This window comes from Schistocerca americana, chromosome 8, assembly GCF_021461395.2.
Source record: "Schistocerca americana isolate TAMUIC-IGC-003095 chromosome 8, iqSchAmer2.1, whole genome shotgun sequence".
In the NCBI taxonomy this organism is placed as follows: Eukaryota; Metazoa; Arthropoda; class Insecta; order Orthoptera; family Acrididae; genus Schistocerca; species Schistocerca americana.
In genome coordinates this window covers 408,291,895-408,316,798 of record NC_060126.1, presented here as the reverse complement: position 1 = coordinate 408,316,798, position 24,904 = coordinate 408,291,895, and the positions used below count along the sequence as shown (strand labels likewise).

At 41.5% G+C, this 24,904-nt stretch overlaps 1 protein-coding gene across 1 annotated transcript in view; it reads left to right on the top strand.

Moving 5' to 3' along the window:
• Window positions 1-3,278: 3,278 nt before the first annotated feature.
• LOC124545889 overlaps window positions 3,279-24,904 on the top strand; it is a 113,570-nt gene continuing 91,944 nt past the window's right edge. The window contains exons 1-3 of the mRNA XM_047124848.1: window positions 3,279-3,284; window positions 17,814-18,688; window positions 23,232-23,331. Of these exons, the coding sequence (XP_046980804.1) occupies window positions 3,279-3,284; window positions 17,814-18,688; window positions 23,232-23,331 (981 nt within the window). The remainder of the gene's footprint in view (window positions 3,285-17,813; window positions 18,689-23,231; window positions 23,332-24,904) is intronic.

Sequence of the window (24,904 nt, the reverse complement as noted above, 5' to 3'; positions counted from 1 at the left end):
TCTGCATACATAGTATCTACTTTTTCCAACTCATGAGCCGATGTTGGGAAATATGTATGACTTTTTAACAAGTCTACAGGTGTACTACCTCTTTTTACCTTAGGCCTCTGTCCTTATTAAATTTAGTGATGCACATTTAAATTTCTACTTCTCCTATAACTGTAGAACCTCGGAATAGCCAAGCGAAGGGCAAGATCTTGGCTTCTTCAAAGCTGCACTTATTCTCTCTCGTAGGGCTACATTTCATTACTACTTACCTTCAATACTTCTAAATTTCATGCACCATGTTCAGTGCAGCGCAGTTTCCTCTACTTTCATACAGCGTTATTAATGCATCCGGATTCTTGTAGTAAATCGTTTTTCACTGAATAAATCATTTCCTTAATTATTGGTGGTGAACCGAACACCGTTCCAATGCCATAACTGCTTACTAAATATCCAACCTTACTAAAGATAGCGGCGCAGAATGGAAGCAAAATGATGTCTGTATGGGTGTATATCTTCCTTTATTGGTAATAGCATATACAATCTGGTACGGTTTATACGATCCTTTCTGAATACAGGAATGTTTTCATTCACATTAGAGGTCGTAGTGATCTGGAGTTGGCAGATCTTTGTGTATTAAAGAGCTTAGGATGGAAGTCTTCCTTAATGGGTGGTGGAAACTGCATTCGTTTGTGGTGGGTCTTTAAACTTTTTTTTTACCCACATCCTCCCTACCAAAAAAAAAAAAATTACACAGTGGGACCTCTTCAGAAACGTTCCGTTCTTAAAATCAGTAACTTACTTCCGTATCTCTCATTTTATTTGTTAGTAAATTGCGAATTACGAGACACCCTCTTTCGACTAAATATGATAATCGGATTTCATTACAAAAGTTTTTCGCTTCAGTCCGCAAAATAGTAATTTGCCCTTAAAGCAAAATTCTTGATATCCTGTTTTATTTCAATTTTAACCCTTCATTTGTTGCTAACTATGTCCATATATTCCGTAGACAAGGTTCCTGTGATTGTAGTTTGAGAAGGTTTCTGGTACGCCCTCTGGGAAATGTGGAGGAAATTCTGAGAATTACTCGTATTTGTAAAATGTTACTGAAGTGTCTAAATAGGGTCGGTATACGAAAAAGGATTCATAGTTTGATAGAATTATCTGTGACCCGAATTGCATTTTTACGAAGCTACATTTGACTGCAATACTGAAATACTTACCTTTCTTTTAATCACATCCCAATCATTTCCATCAATCTATTGAATCGTTATACTAAATAAGCAGTACCATTCTAAAACTGCAGAGCGCCCTTAACGAATCTTCTTTGCCTTAAGAATAGTTATATCTGAGTAAAAGAGGTCGATGAAAACTGGGTGAAGGCTTTCTTCTTTTCATCATAAAATAACCGAAATAATCTGTAATGGAGAGCATTGGTTTTGAGATAGTTAAACTGTTGTAATCACATATAGTAGCGAGCAGTCAAAGAGGCATCTAATGTCTTATATTTTAAACTCACCTGTGGTTTACCCAGGGAACACTAAGTGCCTGAAGATGAATAATTAGCTACGTAAAACGTCAGATCAAAATACAATGCACTAAGGAACCGTGTTCACGGACACAACTGAAGACAATACCTAACAACAAATCAGAAGCAGAACATGACATATATAAACAGTCTCGTCAATGCAGAAGCCGCGGAAGACAACGACGGGGTGACATGGACGCTGAAACGAGCTACAGTAACAACACTGATATAACAAAGACACACAAAACACACACATCATATAACACATAAAACATACATAACAACTAATACAAACATTATCCATATGTCACCATTTTGTATCTTATTGTGCATGAATGTAACTAAAAGTAGAAGTAATTAGAACAGTTCGTGGATAGGTATTGTTCTAGAATCTACATTAAACCTGTACACATTATTGTAAATGTGATAATATGAATGTAATACAAGTATAATATAGCGTAACATGTAGGCACACAGCAAGCAATTCAAACATTATTAATATACAATAGGGGCATATAATGGATGTTACTCAATTTACACAAAATTAGCAAGACACTACTCAAAGAAACTATTTTTTTATTATACAAATATGTATTTACAAGATTTATAATAATGTTAGTTGTGGCTTGTAACATCCATACTTAATTAGATAAGGTCGTGGCAGGGCGTAGTTCCAAAGCCATGCAAAATTTGCTTACATACTAAACTAATTGCTGTTGTTGTTTTGTTACCTAACAAACCTTAACAGATACAGCATGCTAACAATCAACACCAATATATATTAGATTACATTCACATGGACACAATAGATCGTGTTTTCCTGACGAGAGATTTATATTTGGATAATAGCAACACGGGCAGCATCACAAGGGGACGCTCGACTTCAAGTTCAGCACCGAATTTCCTCCTAGGTGGTGTTGGTACCTACTCATTCCTGCACTCCTCTGGTTCTCTTCTTACCATGTCCCACAAATTTATAATTTCATACTTCCAGATTCGTGTATTTTTCTTTGAAAAATTGGTAAAACTGCTGTAAGTAAATTAAAAATAATGTCAAATAGCGGACAATAGAACCCCACGCAGCCCCACCTCCAAGTGGTGCTGCATAGCCAACAGCAGTGCCCGCGACCTCAACTGCGTACACAATTTTGCTGCGCAGTAGTTGCTGTGGGTGCATAAAAAAAATCAGATGGCTGGCCCTAGTAGTCATAATGCAGATTGAAAATAAAACCGCAGCTTGTCACATTATATTCTCTTTTCTAGGTAAATGCCGCTTATTGCTTTTATTTTCGTCGATTTCTTACAAATCTGCTTTTTTTTATTTTCGCTGACCTTGTAAATGTTACTGTTATGCTCAGAGTACGTGATATATTACTGACATAATAATTATATACTACTTTTAATGTGGGCGTCTCGTATTCAAAAGGCATTAATCTCATTAATTCGTTCCTTTCGGAGTGTGATTGGGGAACTGTGACTGTTTATATTATGGAGGACAAATTAAACAATTATTTATCCAGTCACCTTTATTTTCTTCCACGACGCGTTTAGAGAGATCGCACCCTCATCTCCACTTCGATCAGTGGTTTACAAGGCAGTTTCTCCTCCTGGGAGTAGCCAGATGTCTGAGTTACACTTCATCTCGAATGCGATCCACTAAAGTGGACACTACAGCTGAGGAGCTCACATACACTTATGTGTATGATACATAAGGCAGACAGCTGGCTAGATCTGAATTCTCATGTAATCCGCTGATCTCACGAAGATGAAGGTATATAGGCCATCGAAACTTTTCACTGTCTACTTCTGAGTACTGTGTACAGTGCGCAGCGAACGTTTTATCAACAACACCCCCTAAATTTGTTTGTACCAAAAGAGTCCATTCATCATGCTTTGAACATTGAGTTCGTACGTCTGTTATTTCTATGTGAGCGTATTTCTGTAGTAGTACGGTTCTGTTGAATGTAATGGTCGGTGGAGCATGCATTTAAACATGGTGGTTTTAATGAGGTGCTGTAAGCTGCAGGTGTAAAAACTATGGTCTGGGGGTAGCTTCTTCGATTAGTAAACGTCCTCCGTCCCAGATTCGAAACCCGCGATCGCTTGTATATTGATTAATAATCAGCACTGGCGGCCAGCGGCTTCCGACATAAGAAGTCACCCTCATTCTGTCAACGGCCTTTTCAGAGAGGGTGGAAGAGCGGAGAGAGGTTCAGGACACTGTCTTGTCCTTAGGGTGGGAAACTGCCCTTTAATGAGGAGGAATCAGCAATGATCAACAGCATGAAAATACAGAAAGCAATGGAAACCACTGCATTAAAGACACATACCGTGTACCCACAGGACACGTGGCCTATAACTGAAAAAAGTGATATGATGATCTCTCCATTCGCAAGAGATTCTGGAATATCCATCCATTCCCATCTGTGGAAGGAGCTTGAACGTGGTGGGGAAGCTAGAAAATTCGAAAAGGAAATTGCAAAGGCTGAATCTAGATAGGGGTCAGTGAAGTGAAATAGAAATAAGACAAGAATTTCTAGTCAGATAAGTATAGGGTAAAATTAACAGCTGCAGAAAAGGGTATAACGGGAGGAGGATTCATTATGAATACGCAGGTAGGGCAGAGAATGAGCTACTGCGAACTGTTCAGGGATAGGGTTGTTCTCATCAGAATCGACAGCAAACCAACACCAACAACGATAGTTCAGGTATACATGCCGACGTCGTAAGCTGAAGATGAACAGATAGAGAAAGTGTATGAGGACAAAATGGTTCAAATGGCTCTGAGCACTATGGGACTCAACATCTTAGGTCATAAGTCCCCTAGAACTCAGAACTACTTAAACCTAACTAACCTAAGGACATCACATACACCCATGCCCGAGGCAGGATTCGAACCTGCGACCGTAGCAGTCCCGCTGTTCCGGACTGCAGCGCCAGAACCGCTAGACCACCGCGGCCGGCGAGGACATTGAAAGGGTAATGCAGTATGTAAAGGGGGACGAAAATCTAATAGTCATGGGCGACTGGAAGGCAGTTGTAGGGGAAAGAGTAGAAGAAAAGGTTACCGGAGAATATGGGCTTGGGACAAGGAATGAAAGAGGAGAAAGACTTATTGAGTTCTGTAACAAGTTTCAGCTAGTAATAGCGAATACTCTGTGCAAGAATCATAAGAGGAGGAGGTATAGTTGGAAAAGGCCGGGTGATAAGGGAAGATTTCAGTTAGATTAATTCAAGGTTAGAGATTCCGAAATCAGATACTGGATTGTAAGGCGTACCCAGGAGCAGATACAGACGCAGATCACAATGCAGTAGTGACGAAGAGTAAGCTGAAGAGATTAGTCAGGAAGAACCAACACGCAAAGAAGGGGAATACTGAAGTACTAAGGAATTACGAAATACGCTTGAAGTTCTCTAAGACTATAGATACAGCAATAAGGAATAGCTAAGTAGGCAGTGCAGTTGAAGAGAAATGGACAGCACTAAAAAGTGCAATCGCAGAAGTTAGAATGTAAAATGTAGGTACAAAGAAGGTAACTGCGAAGAAACCATGAGTTACAGAAGAAATACTTTAGTTGATCGATGGAAGAAGGTAGTACAAAAATGTACAGCGAAATTCATGAATGCAGAAAGACAAGTCGCTGAGGAATGAAATAAGTAGCAAGTGCTGGGAAGCTAAGGCGAAATGGGTGCATGAAAAATGTAAAGATATCGATAAAGAAATGATTGTCAAAAGAAAGATTCAGCATGTAGGAAAGTCAAAACAACCCTCAGTAAAATTAATTCCAAGGATGGTAACAAGAACGCAACAGGAATTCCGCTGTCAAAAGCAGAGGAGATACCAGATAGGTGGAAAGAGTACATTGAAAGGCTCTATGAGGGGAAGATTTGCCAGATACTATATAAGAAGGAACATAAGTCGATTTAGAAGAAATATGGGATCCATTATTCGAATCAAAATCTAAAAGATCTTTGGGGGACTTAAGGTCAAAAAAGACAGAAGGGATAGATAACATTCCATCAGAATTTCTGAAATCGTTGGGGTAAGTGTCAACAGAACGACTATTCACGTTTCTGTGTAGAATGTATGAGTCTGGCGACGTACCATCCGACTTTCGAAAAGATATCATCCACACAGTTCCGAAGACTGTAAGACCTGATAAGTGCGAGAATTAGCCCACAATCAGATTAACAGTTCATGCATTCAAGTTGCTGGCAAGATGAATATACAGAGGAATGGAAAAGAAAATTGAGAATGTCTTAGATGTCGACCAGTTTAGCTTTAGGAAAGGTAAACGCACGAGGAAGGCAATTCTGGCATTGCATTGATAATGGAAGCAAGACTAAAGAAAAATCAAAACACGTTCGAGGATTTGCCGACCTGGAAAAAGCTTTCGACAGTGTAAAATGGTGAAAGATGTTCGAAATTCTTTGAAATATAGCGATAAGCTAACGGGAGAGTTGGGTAATATACAATACTTACTAGACCCATGAGAAAACAGTGAGAATTGACGACCAAGAACGAAGTGCTCGGATTGAAATGGGTGTAAGACAGGGATGCAGTCTTTTGCCCCTACTATTCAGCCTGTACATCGAAGAAGTAATGATGGAAATTAAAGAAAGGTTCAGGATTGGGTTAAAAATTCAAGGCGAAAGGATAATAATGATACAATTCGCTGATGACATAGCTGTCCTGAATGAAAGTGGAGAAGAATTACATGATCTGCTGAATGGAATGAACAGACTAAAGAGTACAGAATATAGATTGAGAGTAAATCGAAGAAAGACGGCCGACCGCAGTGGCCGAGCGGTTCTAGGCGCTACAGTCTGGAACCACGCGACCGCTACGGTCGCAGGTTCGAATCCTGCCTCGGGCATGGATGTGTGTGATGTCCTTAGGTTAGTTAGGTTTAAGTAGTTCTAAGTTCTACGGGACTGATGACCTCAGAAGTTAAGTCCCACAGTGCTCAGAGCCATTTTGACGAAAGACGAAAATAACGAGAAGTAGCAGACATGAGAGCAGTGACAACCTTAACATCAGGATTGATGGTCGCGAAGTAGATAAGTTAAGGAATACTGCTACCTAGGCAGCGAAATAACCAATGACGGACGGAGCAAAAAATACATCAGAAGCGGACTAGCACTGGCAAAAAGGACGTTCCTGACCCAGAGAAGTCTACTACTATCAAACATAGGCCTAAATTTAAGGGAGAAATTTCTAAGAATGTACGTTTGGGACACAGCATTGTTCAGTAGTGAAACATGGGCTGTGGTAAAACCGGAACAGAAGAGAATCGAAGCATTTGAGATCTAGTGCTACACACAGATGTTGAAAAGTACATGGACTGATAACGTATGGAATGAGGAAGTTCTGCGCTGAATCTAAGAGGAATGAAAAATGTGAAAAACATTGACAAGGTGCAGGGACAGGATGATGGGACATCTGTTAAGACTTTCATGGTACTAAAGGGGGCTGTAGAGTGCAAAAACTGGGGAGGAAGACAGCAAATAATTGAGGACGTAGTTCGCAGGTACTACTCTGAGATGAAGAGGTTGGCACAGGTGTGGAATTCGTGGCAGGCCCCACGAAACCTGTCAGAACACTGATGACTCAAAACAAAACAAAAGGAGAGAGAGAGAAAGAGAGAGAGAAAGCAAGCTGCAGAATTCTATCCTCGACAGTTAAGCGTTGCCTTGAGCGTGTATAGGTTGTAGTAGACCATGACAAAAGCTAACATAGTGTGTACCGTTTCGATCTGTTGGATGTTAACGTATATTCATTTTAAATATGTTGCGAGTTGGGCTGGCCCTGGCATTTTACTATTATATCATTTAGCGCACTGAATGTATTACAAAACCACACTTATGTATAAAAATTAAGGGTGAAAGGAACTTTCGCATGATGTGTCAGTGTAAAGTAACATAGTTCGATGAAACATGGAATATACAGAGAAAGAACTGGTACAGTACTGTAAAGAAGATAACAGAAATGACACTTTTACTCAAAGCCTCGGTGGTTCCTTATGGTCATATGGACATTACGAAAGTCGGGACATGGTTCTTAATAGGGTATATGATCATCATGGATGGCAATGGATGCCCTCCAATACGCTCGCCATAAGATTTTTAAATTCTTGTGACAGGGCGTTCAATTTCTCCACCAGTACGGTTGACAACTGTTGGGTGGTCGTCGCCGCATCTGGACGTACTGCAATACGTTTCCCCAACGCATCTTGTATGCCCTCAGTGGGATCTAAGGTGGTGGAACGGTAAATCAGACGAGTCCACTCGCCAAATACCCTCTCGTTTGAAGATTTCCACTTCCTGCGCTACTCGATGCGGTCTCACAATGCCATCCATAAAAATGAAGTCAGAGCCAAATTCATTCCGAAGATACACATGTATTCCGAAGATACACAGTGTCGCGATAAGGTTGGTCGGTGAGTGTATACTATAGTGTTCAAAGATTTGGAAGCCAGTACGCCCATGCAGCATGTCTTCTCACATCATAGCAGCTGGACCACCAAGACGGATCCTCGTACGGCGAAAGGCAGGAACACCTAACTCATCAAAAATGTTCAAATGTTTGTGAAATCTTACGGGCCTTAACTACTAAGGTCATCAGTTCCTAAGCTTACACACTACTTAACCTAAATTATCCTGAGGACAAGCACACACGCCCATGCCGAAGGGAGGACTCGAACCTCCGCCGGGACCAGCCGCACAGTCGATGACTGCAGCGCCCCAGGCCGCTCGTCTAACCCCGCGCGGCACCTAACACATCCAAAAACACTAAGTTTTGCGAACATGAATAGTTTAATCCATTCACGCTCATTTGTCCATGCCTCTACAATTAGCCACCGCTACCACTTCTCAGAGGCCACAGTCCTGACATACACGCCCCATGTATGTCAGGACTTCCTCAAAATGTTCCATAGCACCGTGTCCACTTTTCCGGCTGGTGATGTGTAGGGTGAACCTGAACTCCACCGACAAAATTTCGAAGATTTTCGTGCGGCTTTTTCTATGCATTTTGATACAAGTGACTCGTTACAGAGTAACTGCAATTCGTCTGATTTCTTATCCCAAATTTATGTTTGTATCCGCATTGCACTTAAAGTATCTGCACAACGCTTCGAATTTAGCCGGTTTCCGCTGCGTGCCTTGCTTTTTCCACTCAGTCAGCCGGCCAATGTGCCCGAGCGGTTCTAGGCGCTTCAGTCCAGAACCACGCTGCTGCTACGGCCGCAGGTTTCGAATCCTGCCTCGGGTATGGATGTGTGTGATGTCCTTAGATTAGTTAGGTTTAAATAGTTCTAAGTCTAGGGGACTGATGACCTAAGATGTTAAGTCCCATAGTGCTTTGTGTGATGTCCTTAGGTTAGTTAGGTTTAAGTAGTTCTAAGTCTAGGGGACTGATGACCTCAGATGTTAAGTCCCATAGTGCTTAGAACCATCTGAGCCATACATTCAGTCACGGTACTTCCTGTTGACAAAATGGTTCAAATAGCTCTGAGCACTATGGGACTTAACATCTGTGGTCATCAGTCCCCTAGAACTTAGAACTACTTAAACCTAACTAAGGACATCACACACATCCATGCCCGAGGCAGGATTCGAACCTGCGACCGTAGCAGACGCGGGGTTCCTCCTGTTGACAATCTTGATATCCACATTACCCTTAACCTTCAAGCTTCAGTATTGCTCTATTGTCTTGGGTTCGTTTTTCGGCAATGTTGCTTGTGTCAGCTTGCTATTCACGGAATGGCCCAGCAGGCCATTCAGAGAAGCTAACTGAATCTGGGTGGTGTAGCTGATACTCATCCACATGTGGTTTCCACTATTGTTGACAAACAGATGACGGAGGTCGTCAGTGGGCATATAACGACCCCATTGCCTCTTTTCCTGAACTCAAATTTACTGAGGTGACAAATGTCATGGTATAGCAATATGTACATATACAAATGGCGGTAGTATCGCTTACACATGGTATAAAAAGGCAGTACATTGGCGGTGATGTCATTTGTACTCAGGTGATTCATGTGAAAAGGTTTCCGACGTGGTTATGGCCGCACGGCGGAAATAAACGGACTGCGGAATGCTAGTTGGAGATGGTCGCATAGGGTACTCCGTGTCAGAAATTGTTAGGGGATTCAGTATTATGAGATCCACAATGTCAAGAGTATGCCGAAAACACCAGTGGCCGACGGCCTTCACTTACCGACAGAGAGCAGCGGCGTTTGCGTAGAGTTATCAGTACTAACAGACAAGTGAATAAGCAAGCAACCGTGAAATAACCGCATAAATCAATGTGGGACATACGACTTAGATATCCGTTAGGACAGGACAGCGAAATTTGGTGTTAATGGGCTATGGCAGCAGATGACTGAAGCGAGTGCCTACGCTAACAGCACTACGTCACCTGCAGCGCCTCTCCTGGGTTCGTGATCATATCGGTTGCACCCGAGACGACTGAACATCGTGATCTGATCAGATGAGTCCCGATTTCAGTTGGTAAGAGCTGATGGTAGAACTCGAGTGTGACGCAGAGGCCACGAAGCCATGGAAGCAAGTTATGAAGTCGTTGTGCAGTGTGGTGTTGGCTTCATGTAGTGTGTGCTGTATTTATATGAAATGGACTGGGCCCTCTGATCTAACTGAACCGATCATTGACTGGAAATGGTTGCGTTCGGCTACTTGGAGACAATTTGCAGCCATTCATGGGCTTCATGTTCCGAAACAACGGTGGATGACGATGCACCATGTCACCGTGCCACAGTTGTTCTCGGTTGGTTTGAGGAACATTCTGGACAAATCGAGCGAATGATTTGGCCACCCAGATCGTCCGACATTATCCCAGTCGAACATTTATGGGACACTCTTCTACATCTACACTTACACGATTACTCAGTAATTCACAATCAATTGCCTGGGAGAGGGTTCACTGAGCTACCTTTAAGTTATTTCCCTAGCGTTCCACTCTCAAACATCGTGCGGGAAAAATGAACACTTAAATCTATCTGTGCGAACTCTGCTTTCTCTTATTTTGGTATAATTATCACTACTCCCTATGTAAGTGGGCGCCAACAATATACAGGGTGATTCAAAAAGAATACCGCAACTTTAGGAATTTAAAACTCTGCAACGACAAAAGGCAGAGCTAAGCACTATCTGTCGGCGAATTAAGGGAGCCTTAAAGTTTCATTTAGTTGTACATTTGTTCGCCTGAGGCGCTGTTGACTAGGCGTCAGCGTCAGTTGATGCTAAGATGGCGACCGCTCAACAGAAAGCTTTTTGTGTTATTGAATACGGCAGAAGTGAATCGACGACAGTTGTTCAGCGTACATTTCGAACGAAGTATGGTGTTAAACCTCCTGATAGGTAGTGTATTAAACGTTGGTATAAACAGTTTACAGAGAATGGGTGTTTGTGCAAAGGGAAAAGTTCTGGACGGCCGAGAACGAGTGATGAAAATGTAGCACGCATCCAGCAAGCATTTGTTCGCAGCCCAGGAAAATCGACTCGCAGAGCTAGCAGAGAGCTGCAAATTCCACAATCAACTGTATGGAGAGTCCACATTGGCACTTATCTGTCCGTAACTACCTGAACGTCAACTACCCGAGGCGATGGATCGGCCGCCAGGCAGCCCGTGACAGAGCACTTCATCACTGGCTTCCAAGAAGCCCTGATCTTACCCCCTGCGATTTTTTCTTATGGGGGTATGTTAAGGATATGGTGTTTCGGGCACCTCTCCCAGCCACCATTGATGATTTGAAACGAGAAATAACAGCAGCTATCCAAACTATTACGCCTGATATGCTACAGAGAGTGTGGAACGAGTTGGAGTATCGGGTTGATATTGCTCGAGTGTCTGGAGGGGGCCATATTGAACATTTCTGAACTTGTTTTTGAGTGAAAAAAAAACCTTTTTAAATACTCTTTGTAATGATGTATAACAGAAGGTTGTATTATGTTTCTTTCATTAAATACACATTTTTAAAGTTGTGGTATTCTTTTTGAATCACCCTGTATTTTCACACTCTGAGGAGAAACTTAGTAATTGAAATTTGAAGAGAAACTCCTGCAACCACGAAAAACCCCTTTGTTTTAATGACTGCCACACCAGTTTGTGTATCACATCCGTGGCACACTCTTTCCTATTTCGAGTTGGTACAAAACGAGCTGCACTTCTTTGAACCATTCCGTCAGCCCTATCTGATGCGAATCCCACACCGCACAGCAGTACTCCAAGAAGGGAACCGGCGAGCGCAGTGCAAGTACTCTCTCTGGCAGACCTGTTACATTTTCTAAGTTCAAATGGTTCAAATGGCTCTGAGCACTATGGGACTCAACTTCCAAGGTCATCAGTCCCCTAGAACTTAGAACTGCTTAAACCTATGCAACCGAAGGACATCGCACACATCCATGCCCGAGGCAGGATTCGAACCTGCGACCGTAGCGGTCGCGAGATTCCAGACTGTAGCGCCTAGAACCGCTCGGCCATACATTTACTAAGTGATCTGCCAATAAATGGCACATCTATGTGACCGTTCCAATTGAAGTTATTCGTAATTTTAATCCATAAGTATTTACTAGAGTTTACAGTCTTTATATTTGTGTGATTTATCATGTAACTGAAATTTATAGGAGTCTTTTTAGTGCTCATGTGGATGACTTAACACTTTTCATGATTTAGATTCAATTGTGAATTTTTGTGCCATACTGATATCTTGCCTAAACCATTTTGCAATTCGTTCTTATCATCTGCTGACGTTACATGACAGAAAATGACAGCATCATCTGCAGTCAATCTGATGGGACTGTTTATATTCTCTTCTAAGTCGTTTATGTAGATCAGAAACAACAGAGGCCTACAACACAGCCTTAGGAAACGCCAGATGTTACTTCTGTTTTACTCTATGACTTTCTGTGAGTTACTACGAACTGTGACCGTGCTGACAGGAAATCATAAACCCAGTCACGCAACTGAGACGATACTCCATTTGTATGAAATTTAATTAGAAGTCGGTTCTGAGAAACGGTGTCAAAAGCCTTCCGGAAATCTAAAAATATGGAAACAATTTGACATCCCCTGTCAATAACACTCATTACTTCGTGTTGATAAAGAGCTAGTTGTGTTTCACAACAACGATACTTTCTGAATTCGTGTTGGCTATTTGTGAATAAATCGTTTTCTTCGAGGTGATCCACAATATTCGAGCAGTCCGCAGCTCGTGGTCGTGCGGTAGCGTTCTCGCTTCCCACGCCCGGGGTCCCGGGTTCGATTCCCGGCGGGGTCGGGGATTTTCTCTGCCTCGTGATGACTGGGTGTTGTGTGCTGTCCTTAGGTTAGTTAGGTTTAAGTAGTTCTAAGTTCTAGGGGACTGATGACCATAGATGTTAAGTCCCATAGTGCTCAGAGCCATTTGAACCATTTTTTGAATATTCGAGCATATATAATGTTCCAATACCCTACTGCAAATCGACGTTAGTGATTCAGTGGATTACTCATATTTTCTTTCTCGTACTAGTGTGATTTGTGCTACTTCCCGGTCTCAGGGTACAGATCCTCCTACGAGCGAACGTTTCCTTATAACTGTTAAGTATGGAGCTATTGTATCAGCGCACTCTGAAATAGACCTGACCGGTAGACAATCTGGACCTGAAGACTTGTCATTTTTAAGTGTTTTATGCTGCATCACTACTTCAATGACATCTGTTTGTAAGCTGTTCACGTCGGCAGTTCTTCTTGACTCGAATTCTAAAGTGTTTACTTTGTCTTCTTTTGTGGAGGAATTTCGGAAAACTGTTTAGTAACTCCCCTTTAGTGACGCTCTCATCAATAACATCACCACTGTCATCGCGCAGTGAAGATAATCGATTGCGTCTTGCCACTGGAGTACTTCACATACGACCAGTATCTCTTTCGGTTCTCTGACAGATTTCGTTGTAGACACAATTAAAGGCATCACGCATTGAAGTTCACGCTAAATTTCGAGCTTGTGTGAGACTTCGCCAATCTTGGGGATTTTGCGTTCTTTTAAGTTTGACATGCTTTTGTTGCTTCTGCAGTAGTGTTCTGATCTATTTCTTGAACTATGGGGATGAGTACCATATCTTATAATTTATTTGGTATATACCTGAGGTCGATATTATTTCTTTGAATTTAAGCCATGTCTGGTCTGCGCTTACATAGTCAAATTGGAAGGAGTGGAGACTGTTTCTTAGGAAGGCGTCAAGCGAATTTTTATCTACTTTTTTAAATAGACGTATTTTGTGTTAATTTTTGGTGAGTTTGGACTTTACAGTATTCAGTCTAGCTACAACAAACTAATTCCTGTATTTTCAGGATTATTTGTTGCTAAGTGACGGCGTCCAATCGAACAGGAACTGATTAAATTCAGCTTGAGTAATTCCTTCTGAAAATGCTGAAAACGAAGCTTCTGCTTGCTGTATACGGTCACCACGTTCTGAAGGAGCGAATTTTGAAAGCGAAATTTGTTGGTTCGTTTGGAACAGCTATCAAAGTTAGTTTTTAATAAAGTTAAAATTTGCTTTCGAGAACAAGATATTTACTGGCTTCCTCTCACTACCATAAGTCTTTTCAAAATCCTTTCAAAGTTAGTACTTGTCATTAGTATACAGATAAAATATTCTGGAAACTTTAAGAAAGCGACTTTATGCAAATCAATTTTATTCAAGTGACGTGTCAAAACGAACCATCAGAAATACCTCATACTCTGGCTCTTTAAATTTAAGCACTGCTGTTGCTGATGTTATCTTGTCGTTACATTTGAACATAAAATGCAATATAAATTAAATGGATTATAAAATCAAACAGTAATACTCAGTAGTTGTAAATGACGTAATATTGAACAAAAACACACCTGACCACCGAACGAGTTGAATAAAAGTTAGCTCTCCTTTATAGTAACGATCGTTAGCTGGTTCGTAGCTGGCCTTGCTATGTTCAGTGCTGTTGAGAATGTGGAGCCAAAAACATATCTTTAAATTCTTCACTGGTCTGGTTACAACGATATAACAATGGCGTCCCCAAGACTGCACACATTCAGCCGGCTTTAATACCGTTGATCCTGGTAATTCTTGCAATTACATCTGATAATTACCAGAGAGGACTTTTTACTATAGAGGTGTTAATAAACCTCGTTCTCCAATAATTAGTCCAGATGTTAGCGCAAAGTGTAAAGTCCTGTGGAGCACATCAGAACACATGATCCTTCATTGCCACTTCTGTCCAGCTCAGTCCAGCTGCAGGAAACATTTTTCCATATAATAGGTGTCCCCAAAATGGAACCCGACAAGGCTACACATTACCCCCGTCTCAGGGCTATCCTCCAGGTCTACCTACTTCACTTTTTCACTTGCAGAAAAGGCGTTCACCAAACGGGGACCTCATTCAAGCCTAATGGCGTCCTTCTTTCTTATATGTGTTTTTATTTTTATTGCAATAATAATTAATACCAAGTTAAGGATGAGCTCAGACTGTACTTAAATGAGATATTTAATATTCTTAACTAGCTGAGTATACGACTTTGTCTGTTTATATATATTTATTCAAGTCTTCTATCAGTCCTTCTTCTCCTTCCCCTCTTCGTGTTCATCTCCTCCTTTTCCCCCTCCCGCCGCCCCGCCCCCATTCTTTCCACCTCCTCCACCCCCACGTCCTACACCTCTATTCATTACTGATCTCCCCCCAATCCCTCTCTCTGTGCATCTCCTATCACCTCCACCCTTTTCTCTCTGTCCGTCTCCTCCAACTCTGTCCACCTCTTTCTCATTCTCTTCTATGTCCATCTCGCCCTCTGCCCTCTCTGTCCACTTCCCCCTCCTCCATTCTCTCTCCATCTCCTCCTCACCATTACGTGTGTCCTTATACTTCTCCCTCTTCTCTCTCAATGTTATTAGCCCCACCCCAGTAGGAGAATAATGCTTACTCTAAAGTATATCTTTCCAGATCGTAACTAATATGTTCGCTGAAATCGTTCCAGGGACTTAAAATAATCTTTCTACCCGTTACTTCCAATGCATCTAATACATTTCACACCTATTTGTACATATATTTCATACGTGTGTCCAGTAAATTTCGCCCTGCAATTTCATTTTCAGGCAACTAAATGTTTATGTGTCATATCTCTTGAACTATGTGTCGTTGAATGATCTAATTTTGCTGGTACATTCAGCAGCATATGTGAATACTTTGTGCAAAATTTGTCGCTAATATGATCAGTAGTAAACAAATGTTAAATTAAAATGTTATGCTTCGTACGGCAGTTTTAATTAATCAACCACGGAAATGTAGTTAGCGATAATTTTTTTTTCCTTTCATCATTTTGTTGAGGGTTGTCTGCGAGAAAAAGTTTCGTGAAGGTTCGAAATTATCTGTAAAGTTGGTTGCACGTCATTAAGAGCCCTCATCTCAAATATTAGATGACTAAATTATGGGTATTCGTGCGTCGTGGGCTACACTACTTTTTCATTCCCACCCTGGCCACTTTAATAGGTACGTGGTTAATACCCAAAAAGCGATACTTTCGGGACAGTAAGTGATATCTGTACTGAGTTTGGTTGATATCCGTCCAGTGGTTTAGGAGGAGATGTGGAACATACACACGTGGATACATTTAAACGCATATCGTTCTTCATAATATGTATGGATTCTATAAAAGTAGTTCGACCGTGTATTTATCATTGTAATTAAACCTTCAGAGAACTTACCAAATAGCCACATCAGATTTTGACAGCAAACTACATTACTGGCCATTAAAATTGCTACACCAAGAAGAAATGCAGACGATAAACGGGTATTCATGAGTCAAACATGTTATGCTAGAACTGACATGTGATTACATTTTCAATCAATTTGGGTGCATAGATCCTGCGAAATCAGTTCCCAGAACAACCACCTCTGGCCTAATAACGGCCTTGATACGCCTGGGCATTGATTCAAATAGAGCTTGGATGGCGTGTACAGGTACAGCTACCCATGCAGCTTCAACACGATACCACAGTTCATTAAGAGTAGGGACTGGCGTATTGTGACGAGCCAGTTGCTCGGCCACCATTGACCAGACGTTTTCAGTAGGTGAGAGATCTGGAGAATATACTGGCCAGGGCAGCAGTCGAATATTTTCTGTATCTAGAAAGACCCGTACAGGACCTGCAACATGCGGCCGTGCATTATCCTGCTGAAATGTAGGGTTTCGCAAGCATCGAATGAAGGGTAGAGCCACGGGTCGTAACACTTCTGAAATGTTACGTCCACTGTTCAAAGTGCCGACAACAACAACACGTGACCGAGATGTGTAACCAATGGCAACCCGTACCATCACGCCGGGTGATATGCCAGTATGGCGATGAGGAATACACGCTTCCAATGTGCGTTCACCGCGATGTCGCCAAACACGGATGCGACCATCATGATGCACCCAGGTTCGTCGTTGAGTACACCATCGCAGGCGCTCCTGTCTATGTTGCAGCATCAAGGGTAACCGCAGCCATGGTCTCCGAGCTGATAGTTGATGCTGCTGCAAACGATGTCGAACTGTTCGTGCAGATGGTTGTTGTCTTGCAAACGTCCGCATCTGTTGACTCAGGGATCGAGACGTGGCTGCAGATCCGTTATAGCCATGCGGATAAGACGCCTGTCATATCGACTGCTAGTGATACGAGGCCGTTGGAATCCAGCACGGCGTTCCGTATTAACCCCCTGAACCCACCGATTCCATATTATGCTAACAGTCATTGGATCTCTAGCAGCAATGTCGCGATACGATAAACCGCAATCGCGATAGGCTACAATCCGACCTTTATCAGAGTCGGAAACGTGATGGTAGGCATTTCTCCCCCTTACACAAGGCATCACAACAACGTTTCACCAACCGAGCGACTGCTCCGGTCGCAGGTTCGAATCCTGCCTCGGGCATGGATGTGTGTGATGTCCTTAGGTTAGTTAGGTCTAATTAGTTCTAAGTTCTAGGCGACTGATGGCCTCAGAAGTTAAGTCGCATAGTGCTCAGAGGCAACGTTTCACCACGCAACGCCGGTCAACTGCTGTTTGTGTATGAGAAGTCGGTTGGAAACTTTCCTAATGTCAGCACGTTGTAGGTGTCGCCACCGGCGACAACCTTGTGTGAATACTCTGAAAAGCTAATCATTTGCATATCACAGTACCTTCTTCCTGTCGGTAAAATTTCGCGTCTGTAGCACGTCATCTTCGTGGTGTAGCAATTTTAATGGCCAGTAGCGTATAAAGATAGACACTAACATTATTTCGTTATAGGCAGAAAGTGCCGAAGCGGACGACACCGCTATCCTCACGTGGCGGGAGACGGCGGCCTCCGTGCTAAAGGTGAACGTGCGCTGTCTCTTCCTGTTTGGCTCGTGGCCACTTGTCGATTCGTGGCTGTACCACGCCTTCTTCGCCGTCGTCTTCGTCTCGAACCTGGGAAACATGACGGAGGCGGCCCTGGGACTCTACCTCGGGCACGGCGGGCTCCAGGAGATCACGCTGGTGCTGCCCAACACGCTGACCGTGGCCAGCGGCGTCTTCAAGATGATTTTCTTCTACCGCGACCGCGGCCGCTACTACGGGCTTGTGAGGCGCACCGACCGGCTGACCACGCTGCAGTTGGCCGTCCCTGGAGAGGACGCGGCGGCCATCGTCCGCGACGCCGCCAGACACTCGCTGAAGCTCTCCTCCTCCGTGTACGCCTTCGTCTCGCTGCAGATCATCGTCTGGTTCCCTATGCCGCTGATCGCTTATCCCGGCCAACGCAAGCTGCCCTTCGTCCAGCTGCCCTGGAACAACAACACGGAGATCCCCGTGTACGAGCTGTCCTACGCTCTGCAGTGTTTCTCGTCCTTCACCATCATCTTCATCACGCTCGGCATGGACTGCCTGTTCGCGGTGATCATGATCCACGTGGCTGCTCAGTTCGAAATACTGATCACGCGTATTCGGAATCTGCGTCTTGACTTATCAACGAGTGTAATCCAGCAAAAACCAATTTTGTCTCAGCACAGCCGAAATTCTAGGACGTCCATGAATACACCAACAGAGTCTAAGGAAATCTTCCAACATCAAATAACAGAAGCTCACGATAAAATGTACAGAGACCTATGTAACTGCGTCGAAGTTCATCAAGAAATTATCAGGTAAGTAAAATACTTTTCATTTTTTCCTAGCAGCACTCATTCACACGAAAAAATGTGGGCGTGATAAATATTGTTGTTGTGGTCTTCAGTCCGAAAACTGGTTTAAAGCAGCTCTCCTGTTACTCTATCGTGTCCAAGCCTCTTCATCTCCGAGTAACTAATGCAACCGACGTCCTTCTGAATCTCCTTACTGTTTTCATCTCTTGGTCTCTCTCTATGATTTTTACCCCTAACGCTTCCCTCCACTACTAAATCGACGATCTCTTGATGTCTCAGAACGTGTCCTATCAACCGATCCACTCTACTAATCAGGTTGTGCCACAAATTTCTTTTCTCCCCTGTTCCATTCAGTATTTGCTCATTAGTTGCGTGATCTACCCATCTAATCTTCAGCATTCTCGTGTAGCTCCACATTTCAAAAATTTTTATTCTCTTCTTGTCCAAACTGTTTAAATTCCATGTTTCACTTCCATACAAATACTTTCAGAAAAGACTTACAAACATTTAAATCTGTTAAATGAAACAACAAGTTTACTGTTACCAGTCGCCGTTTTATTTATTTCCACGACGCGTTTCAAAGGTTTAAACCTCAATTATCGGGTGGATTTACATTAGTCAGTATGACATTTGTGTGTGTATTGTGTTACGATTTTTTGGAGGAACTTGTGGCACTGCCTAGTGGAGAAACAAGACACTATTTCAGAACATGGTTTTGGATTTCTTCTGACAAAAAATTAAACTGATATCTAATGGTAAACATAAAATAAGCAAACTAGAGTACCTCCAGTGCTCACAGATTCCTTTCGCTGTCGTAACACATCACATGTGTACTGCCATATTTGTAAACAAATGTGGCGTCTGAAATCTGCTGGTGTAATGTTCGTCATTGCGACCTTTTCGGCACTGTTTTTGTACTCGAAAATAGCCTTGAGTGCCTGACTGGGCTGATTAACTTTAAATGCGAACATTTTAGCTTAGGCTTTACCGTGACTATTATTGACATTAAATGAAACAAGTTTACTGTTACCAGTGACCGTTTTTTTTAATTCCACGACGCGTTTCGAAGGTTTAAACCATCATTAGGCTATTTTCGAGTACAAAAACAGTGCCGAAAAGGTCACAATGACGAACCTTGCACCCAGCAGATTTGAGACGCCACATTTGTTTTCAAATGTGGCAGTATACATGTGATATGTTACGACAGCGAAAGGAATCTGTGAGCACTGGAGGTACTCTAGTTTGCTTATTTTATGTTTACCATTAGATATCAGTTTAATTTTTTGTCAGAAGAAATCCAAAACCATGTTCTGAAATAGTGTCTTGTTTCTCCACTAGGCAGTGCCACAACTTCCTCCAAAATATCGTAACACAATACACACACAAATGTCATACTAACTAATGTAAATCCACCCGATGATGGAGGTTTAAACCTTCGAAACGCGTCGTGGAAAAAATAAAACGGTGACTGGTAACAGTAAACTTGTTGTTTCATTTAATGTCAATAATAGTCACGGTAAAGCCTAACCTAAGATGTCCGCATTTAAATTTAAATCTATATTCAGTGATAGCAAATTTCTTTTATTCAGAAACGCTTATCTTGACACTGCCAGTCTACATTTTATATTCTCTCTGCTTCGGCCACCGTTAGTCATTTTACTGCCCTAATAGCAAAACTCCTCTACTACTTTCGTGTCTCGTTTCCTATTCTAATTCCCTCAGCCTCACTTGATATGATTCGACTAGATTCCATTATCCTTGTTCTGCTTTTGTTAGTGTTCATCTTAATTCTCCTTTCAATATACTGTCCATTCCGTTCAATTGCCTTTCCAAGTCACAGCATCACAATTTCATTGACAAACCTCAAAGTTTTTACATCTTCTCCCTGAACTTTAATTCTTACTCCCAATATTTCTTTGGATTCCTTTACTGCAGGCTCAAAGTACAGATTGAACAACATCAGGGATGGGCTACAACCCTGTCTCACCCTCTTCTCAACCACTGCTTCGCTTTCATGTTCCTCATTCTCTACAAACGCCGTCTTGTTTCCGCAAAAGTTGTATATAACCTTTCGCTCCTTATATTTTACCCTTTATATCTTCAGAATTTAAAACAACGTATTCCAAGCGACAATGTCAAAAGCTTATTCCAAATCTACAAAAGCTATAAACGTAGGGTTGCCTATCCTCAACCTATCTTCTACGATAAATCGTCGGGCGTCAGTACTGCCTCACGTGTTCCTACAATTCTTGATAAATAAATGGAGCTATTTGATCTCTCAGGTTTTCTCGGTCTGATTGATTAACAGTGTGCTTTCGGACTGTTCAGTCGATTTGTGCTTTTCATTTTATGCACAATTTTTTCTGCCTTTGACAAAGATAAGAAATCGAAAGGGCCTGGATTACCTTACATGTAGCAGGCTATTAGAAGAGTCGAAGAGAGATGGGAGGAACATCAGTGACACATCCGACTAAAATAGCCAAGGAAATCAGTTGTTCTCAGTGTACTGTCTCGAATATAATCGTGGAATGACGTATTATGAATAAGTATTGTGGTGCAAACGTCAGATTGCTGTGACAATGTGCAAGCTTACCGTCGGTGGGGTTTAACGGATTGCATGAATAAATGAATTTCAGGTACTCTCCTATTCCGTCATAATTTTCTCTGAATTCATGCCCCTGCAACTTGTACCTTTCACTACCCTCAGATATTTGCTATGCGAATCTCAACCTCTTACAGTGTGTCAGGATTGTTGGTAGAATGGCTTCATTTGATAAGAATGACCCGAATTTTAACTGCATGTATATTGGTTCTACATGGAATCTGAAACTCTAATCAGTTTAACAATCCAGCGGATAACGCTAACTATACCTCGAACCAACATATTCAGTAGAAAAGGCGGTTCCTATTTTCATTTTCTCATGACCACGATTAAGCTGCTATTGACTTTTGTTCCATTAGCGCTCTAAATTTTTCTTTTCAGTGCTAATGAACACACTCTGCAGTGAATGAAGGAAGGGAGCGTTAATTTGTTTATATCGATAGCAAAATGTGATTCTTTACAGTCATATAATATTATTATTCTGAAAAGAGCTTTGAATATGGTGTTGCATAATGAAGATTCTTGGTACGGTAAACAGAATACCGGATTCTCGGTATGATAACCACATTTGAAATAATGAAAACAAAACTTTTACCTTATTTGGTCTTCAAAGCACAAGTTTATAGTACAAGGCATGTATTGATTTGAAAAAATAACACAAATTAGAGCAAAAATGTATTCTTTGAAAAATTATTTACTCTTTGACTTTTGAACTTTACCATATTTCTGAAAATATTTTTATTGGTTAATACTGTATTTTCTTCATAATACGATTCAACGTAATGAGTACAATGCTTATACAATCCTGAATGAGTCCAATCCATACTTCCACACTTATAGTACAAATGCGGAAGTAACTCTGTCTGTTACGTTTTCGTGACTAAACCGCTGAACCGATTTGTGTGAAATTTGGTACAGAGGTAGCTTGAACCCAGCGGAAATACATACGCTGCAATAGAAAGTAGAGTAAATCGACAGTAAGAGGCTGACGTATGAAATGGAATATCTTTTTTTATAGCAGTGTACATAAACCGAGGAAAAACATGGGCTAATTTAGGATTTTTAAAAAATTCAACCCCCAAGGGGGTGAAGTGTAGAATGGAATATCTTTTTTACGTCAGTGAACATAAACCAGATTACAGAATTATTAAATTTGTTGCATAATGTACACATTTTATACGATAATGTGCAGCCACTTCAATAGCACGATGCGTAGATGCGCACTCCTGCCCACGCCCCTCTGCACATAAGGGTCGACAGGAACACTGTAGGTGGCTTGTCGTCATTCGCTGCTGGGGCAGCTGGAGGAGGGGGGGGGGGGGGGGGGGAGGGGGAGCCAGTGTGCACATCATGGGCTGTGCTGTGCTTACCTGAACAGGCAGGCATACGAGAGCAGCTGACGTTATTGCACATACATGAGGTTGTTAATCAACATCACTCATCATAGCAAAACTACTTATATGTGACCACAGCTGCTGCTAACAGATGATCAGCTATAAATGGCAGTGCGAACCAACAATGGTTGACAGTCTGATTAGACTTCATCCAACAATTATACGCAACAGCATAGCTTGCAGCATCCAGAGATAGAAACTGCACTCGCCTGAACATCTAAAAGTACACTATTAATAAAGTGAACTATTGCTTTGTGGCTAAATGGATAAGACTACAAAGCCAGAAGTCCAGAAGTAATTTGTTGTTCCTAGGACGTTTCTGGCACTTATCAGTTGTTTTCATCTGGCAATGATTTCTAAATGGCATGCACCATGTTTCCAGTCGACTTCAAACTTGAGGTCCACAGCTATTGGCAAGGTTAGTCCCACACATCGATAAATACGACACATTACGTTCATTACCCCGAGTTGTCAGTCTACTACTTTTAATGCGCTTAAGAAATGTTTTCACATTACAGAGTTCATTGCTCACATTATCTTTTTCTTTCAGATTTGTCAGGCATCTGGAGACCATGATGAGTCCTATTGCAATGACGCAGTTCGTCTTCAGCGTCCTGGTCGCCTGTGTTGCACTATATCAAGCTACCTATGTAAGCGCTTTTTCTTTTCTTTTTTTTTCAATGCTCTTCTCAGTATGTAGGAAATAATTAGCGTAATGTTTAGATGAAAAGTAAAATTCATTTAAAAACTGTTTAAAATTACGAACTGAAGGAACATTCCAAAAACAATGAGAAATATGACTCTGATATTAATTCCATGTGTACATCCTCAACTTGCAGCAGGGCTACTAGAGATTTCCTGTTAGATATTAGTCCTAATTTCGACTAATATTCATCTCCAGTTAATTTCTAGAGAGTAAAAGGAAAACTCCTAAGAGTAATAACCTTCCAACATTCTAACCGGGAAATTCTAATGATTGGATAACGATGCTTCATATATGGACTGTTGAACCACAGCTATATACATTTATGTAAACAAAATAAAAGGCAGGCTTCGACGAACCTGACCTACAAATATTACATTGTTCTTTGCAGACACAAACGTAGGTTAATTGGATAACAGCATAGGAAAATTATTTTTTCATAGTATCTCTGTAAGCAGCTGAAAGTTATCTTTGTTTTACCATTCTCAGACGAAGAAACAGCTGGACGTCCATCTGCATCCGCTCCTAATGTCAACATCGAGAAGCGTCTACACCACTTCCAAAGAAACAAGTTGCTGGTGAGGTAGCAGCAAACCAGATAAAAACCAGTCATGATTCAATGTGCTCAACTTTCAATAGAAGCATTGTGAGGTCGGTTCCAAAACGACTACGTGAAGAGCGCAAGAGTAATAGACCAAAAATTTATCATAAATTATAGGTGCGTCATGTTGACATACTTGAAATTTCACTGAATGAATCATCACTAGAGACAGAAGGTAGATTCATCAGTTCGAACAAGACGGCAAACGCAAGAGCAGTGAATTTATTAACTCAAATGTTCAGCCAGAAAGAAATTCAAGTAAACTCTTGCAGGATAAGTTATACAGTTTTTAAAACTCACAAGGACCATTTCTGGATCATTTTCTGGCAAAGTGTAAATACAGTGATATCATTTCCAACAAGCTGCAGTTTGCAATTAGAATCAGACTCCGAGGTCGACGGACGGAATGTATTTTCTTTTAGCATGGCAACGCGCTTCCACCAGCCACCGCTCTGCATTTCAGTGTATGGAGGCATTCTGCGTAGATATCCGATCTAACTACGTCGGATCGCCGATTGGTTGGTCCATTCAATGATGTGTTTCATTCTCGCGATACCATAAAACACTAGCAATGATGGCACAAAAGCACTGAAAACAACGGTGAAAATGTAAAAAAAAAAAAAAAAAAAAAAAAAAAAAAAAGATGGCATTGTAAGTGTTTAGTATCATTGTGTGATGAATTATAAAAATTGAGAGCGAATACTTTTAGACTTATCCTCGCAAGGCGATAACAGTCACAACAAGACCTATGAGAAGTAATGCTAATGTTCAGATTTTGTATCACTTCCAGTTACATAGCAACTGTGAAAATGATCTGCAGTATCACAAGCATAACGAACTAATGTCGCTACGCTGATAAGAAAGAGACCACTGTGAGCAATAGCATAGTCATAAATCAGAAAAACCATAAATTTTAAAT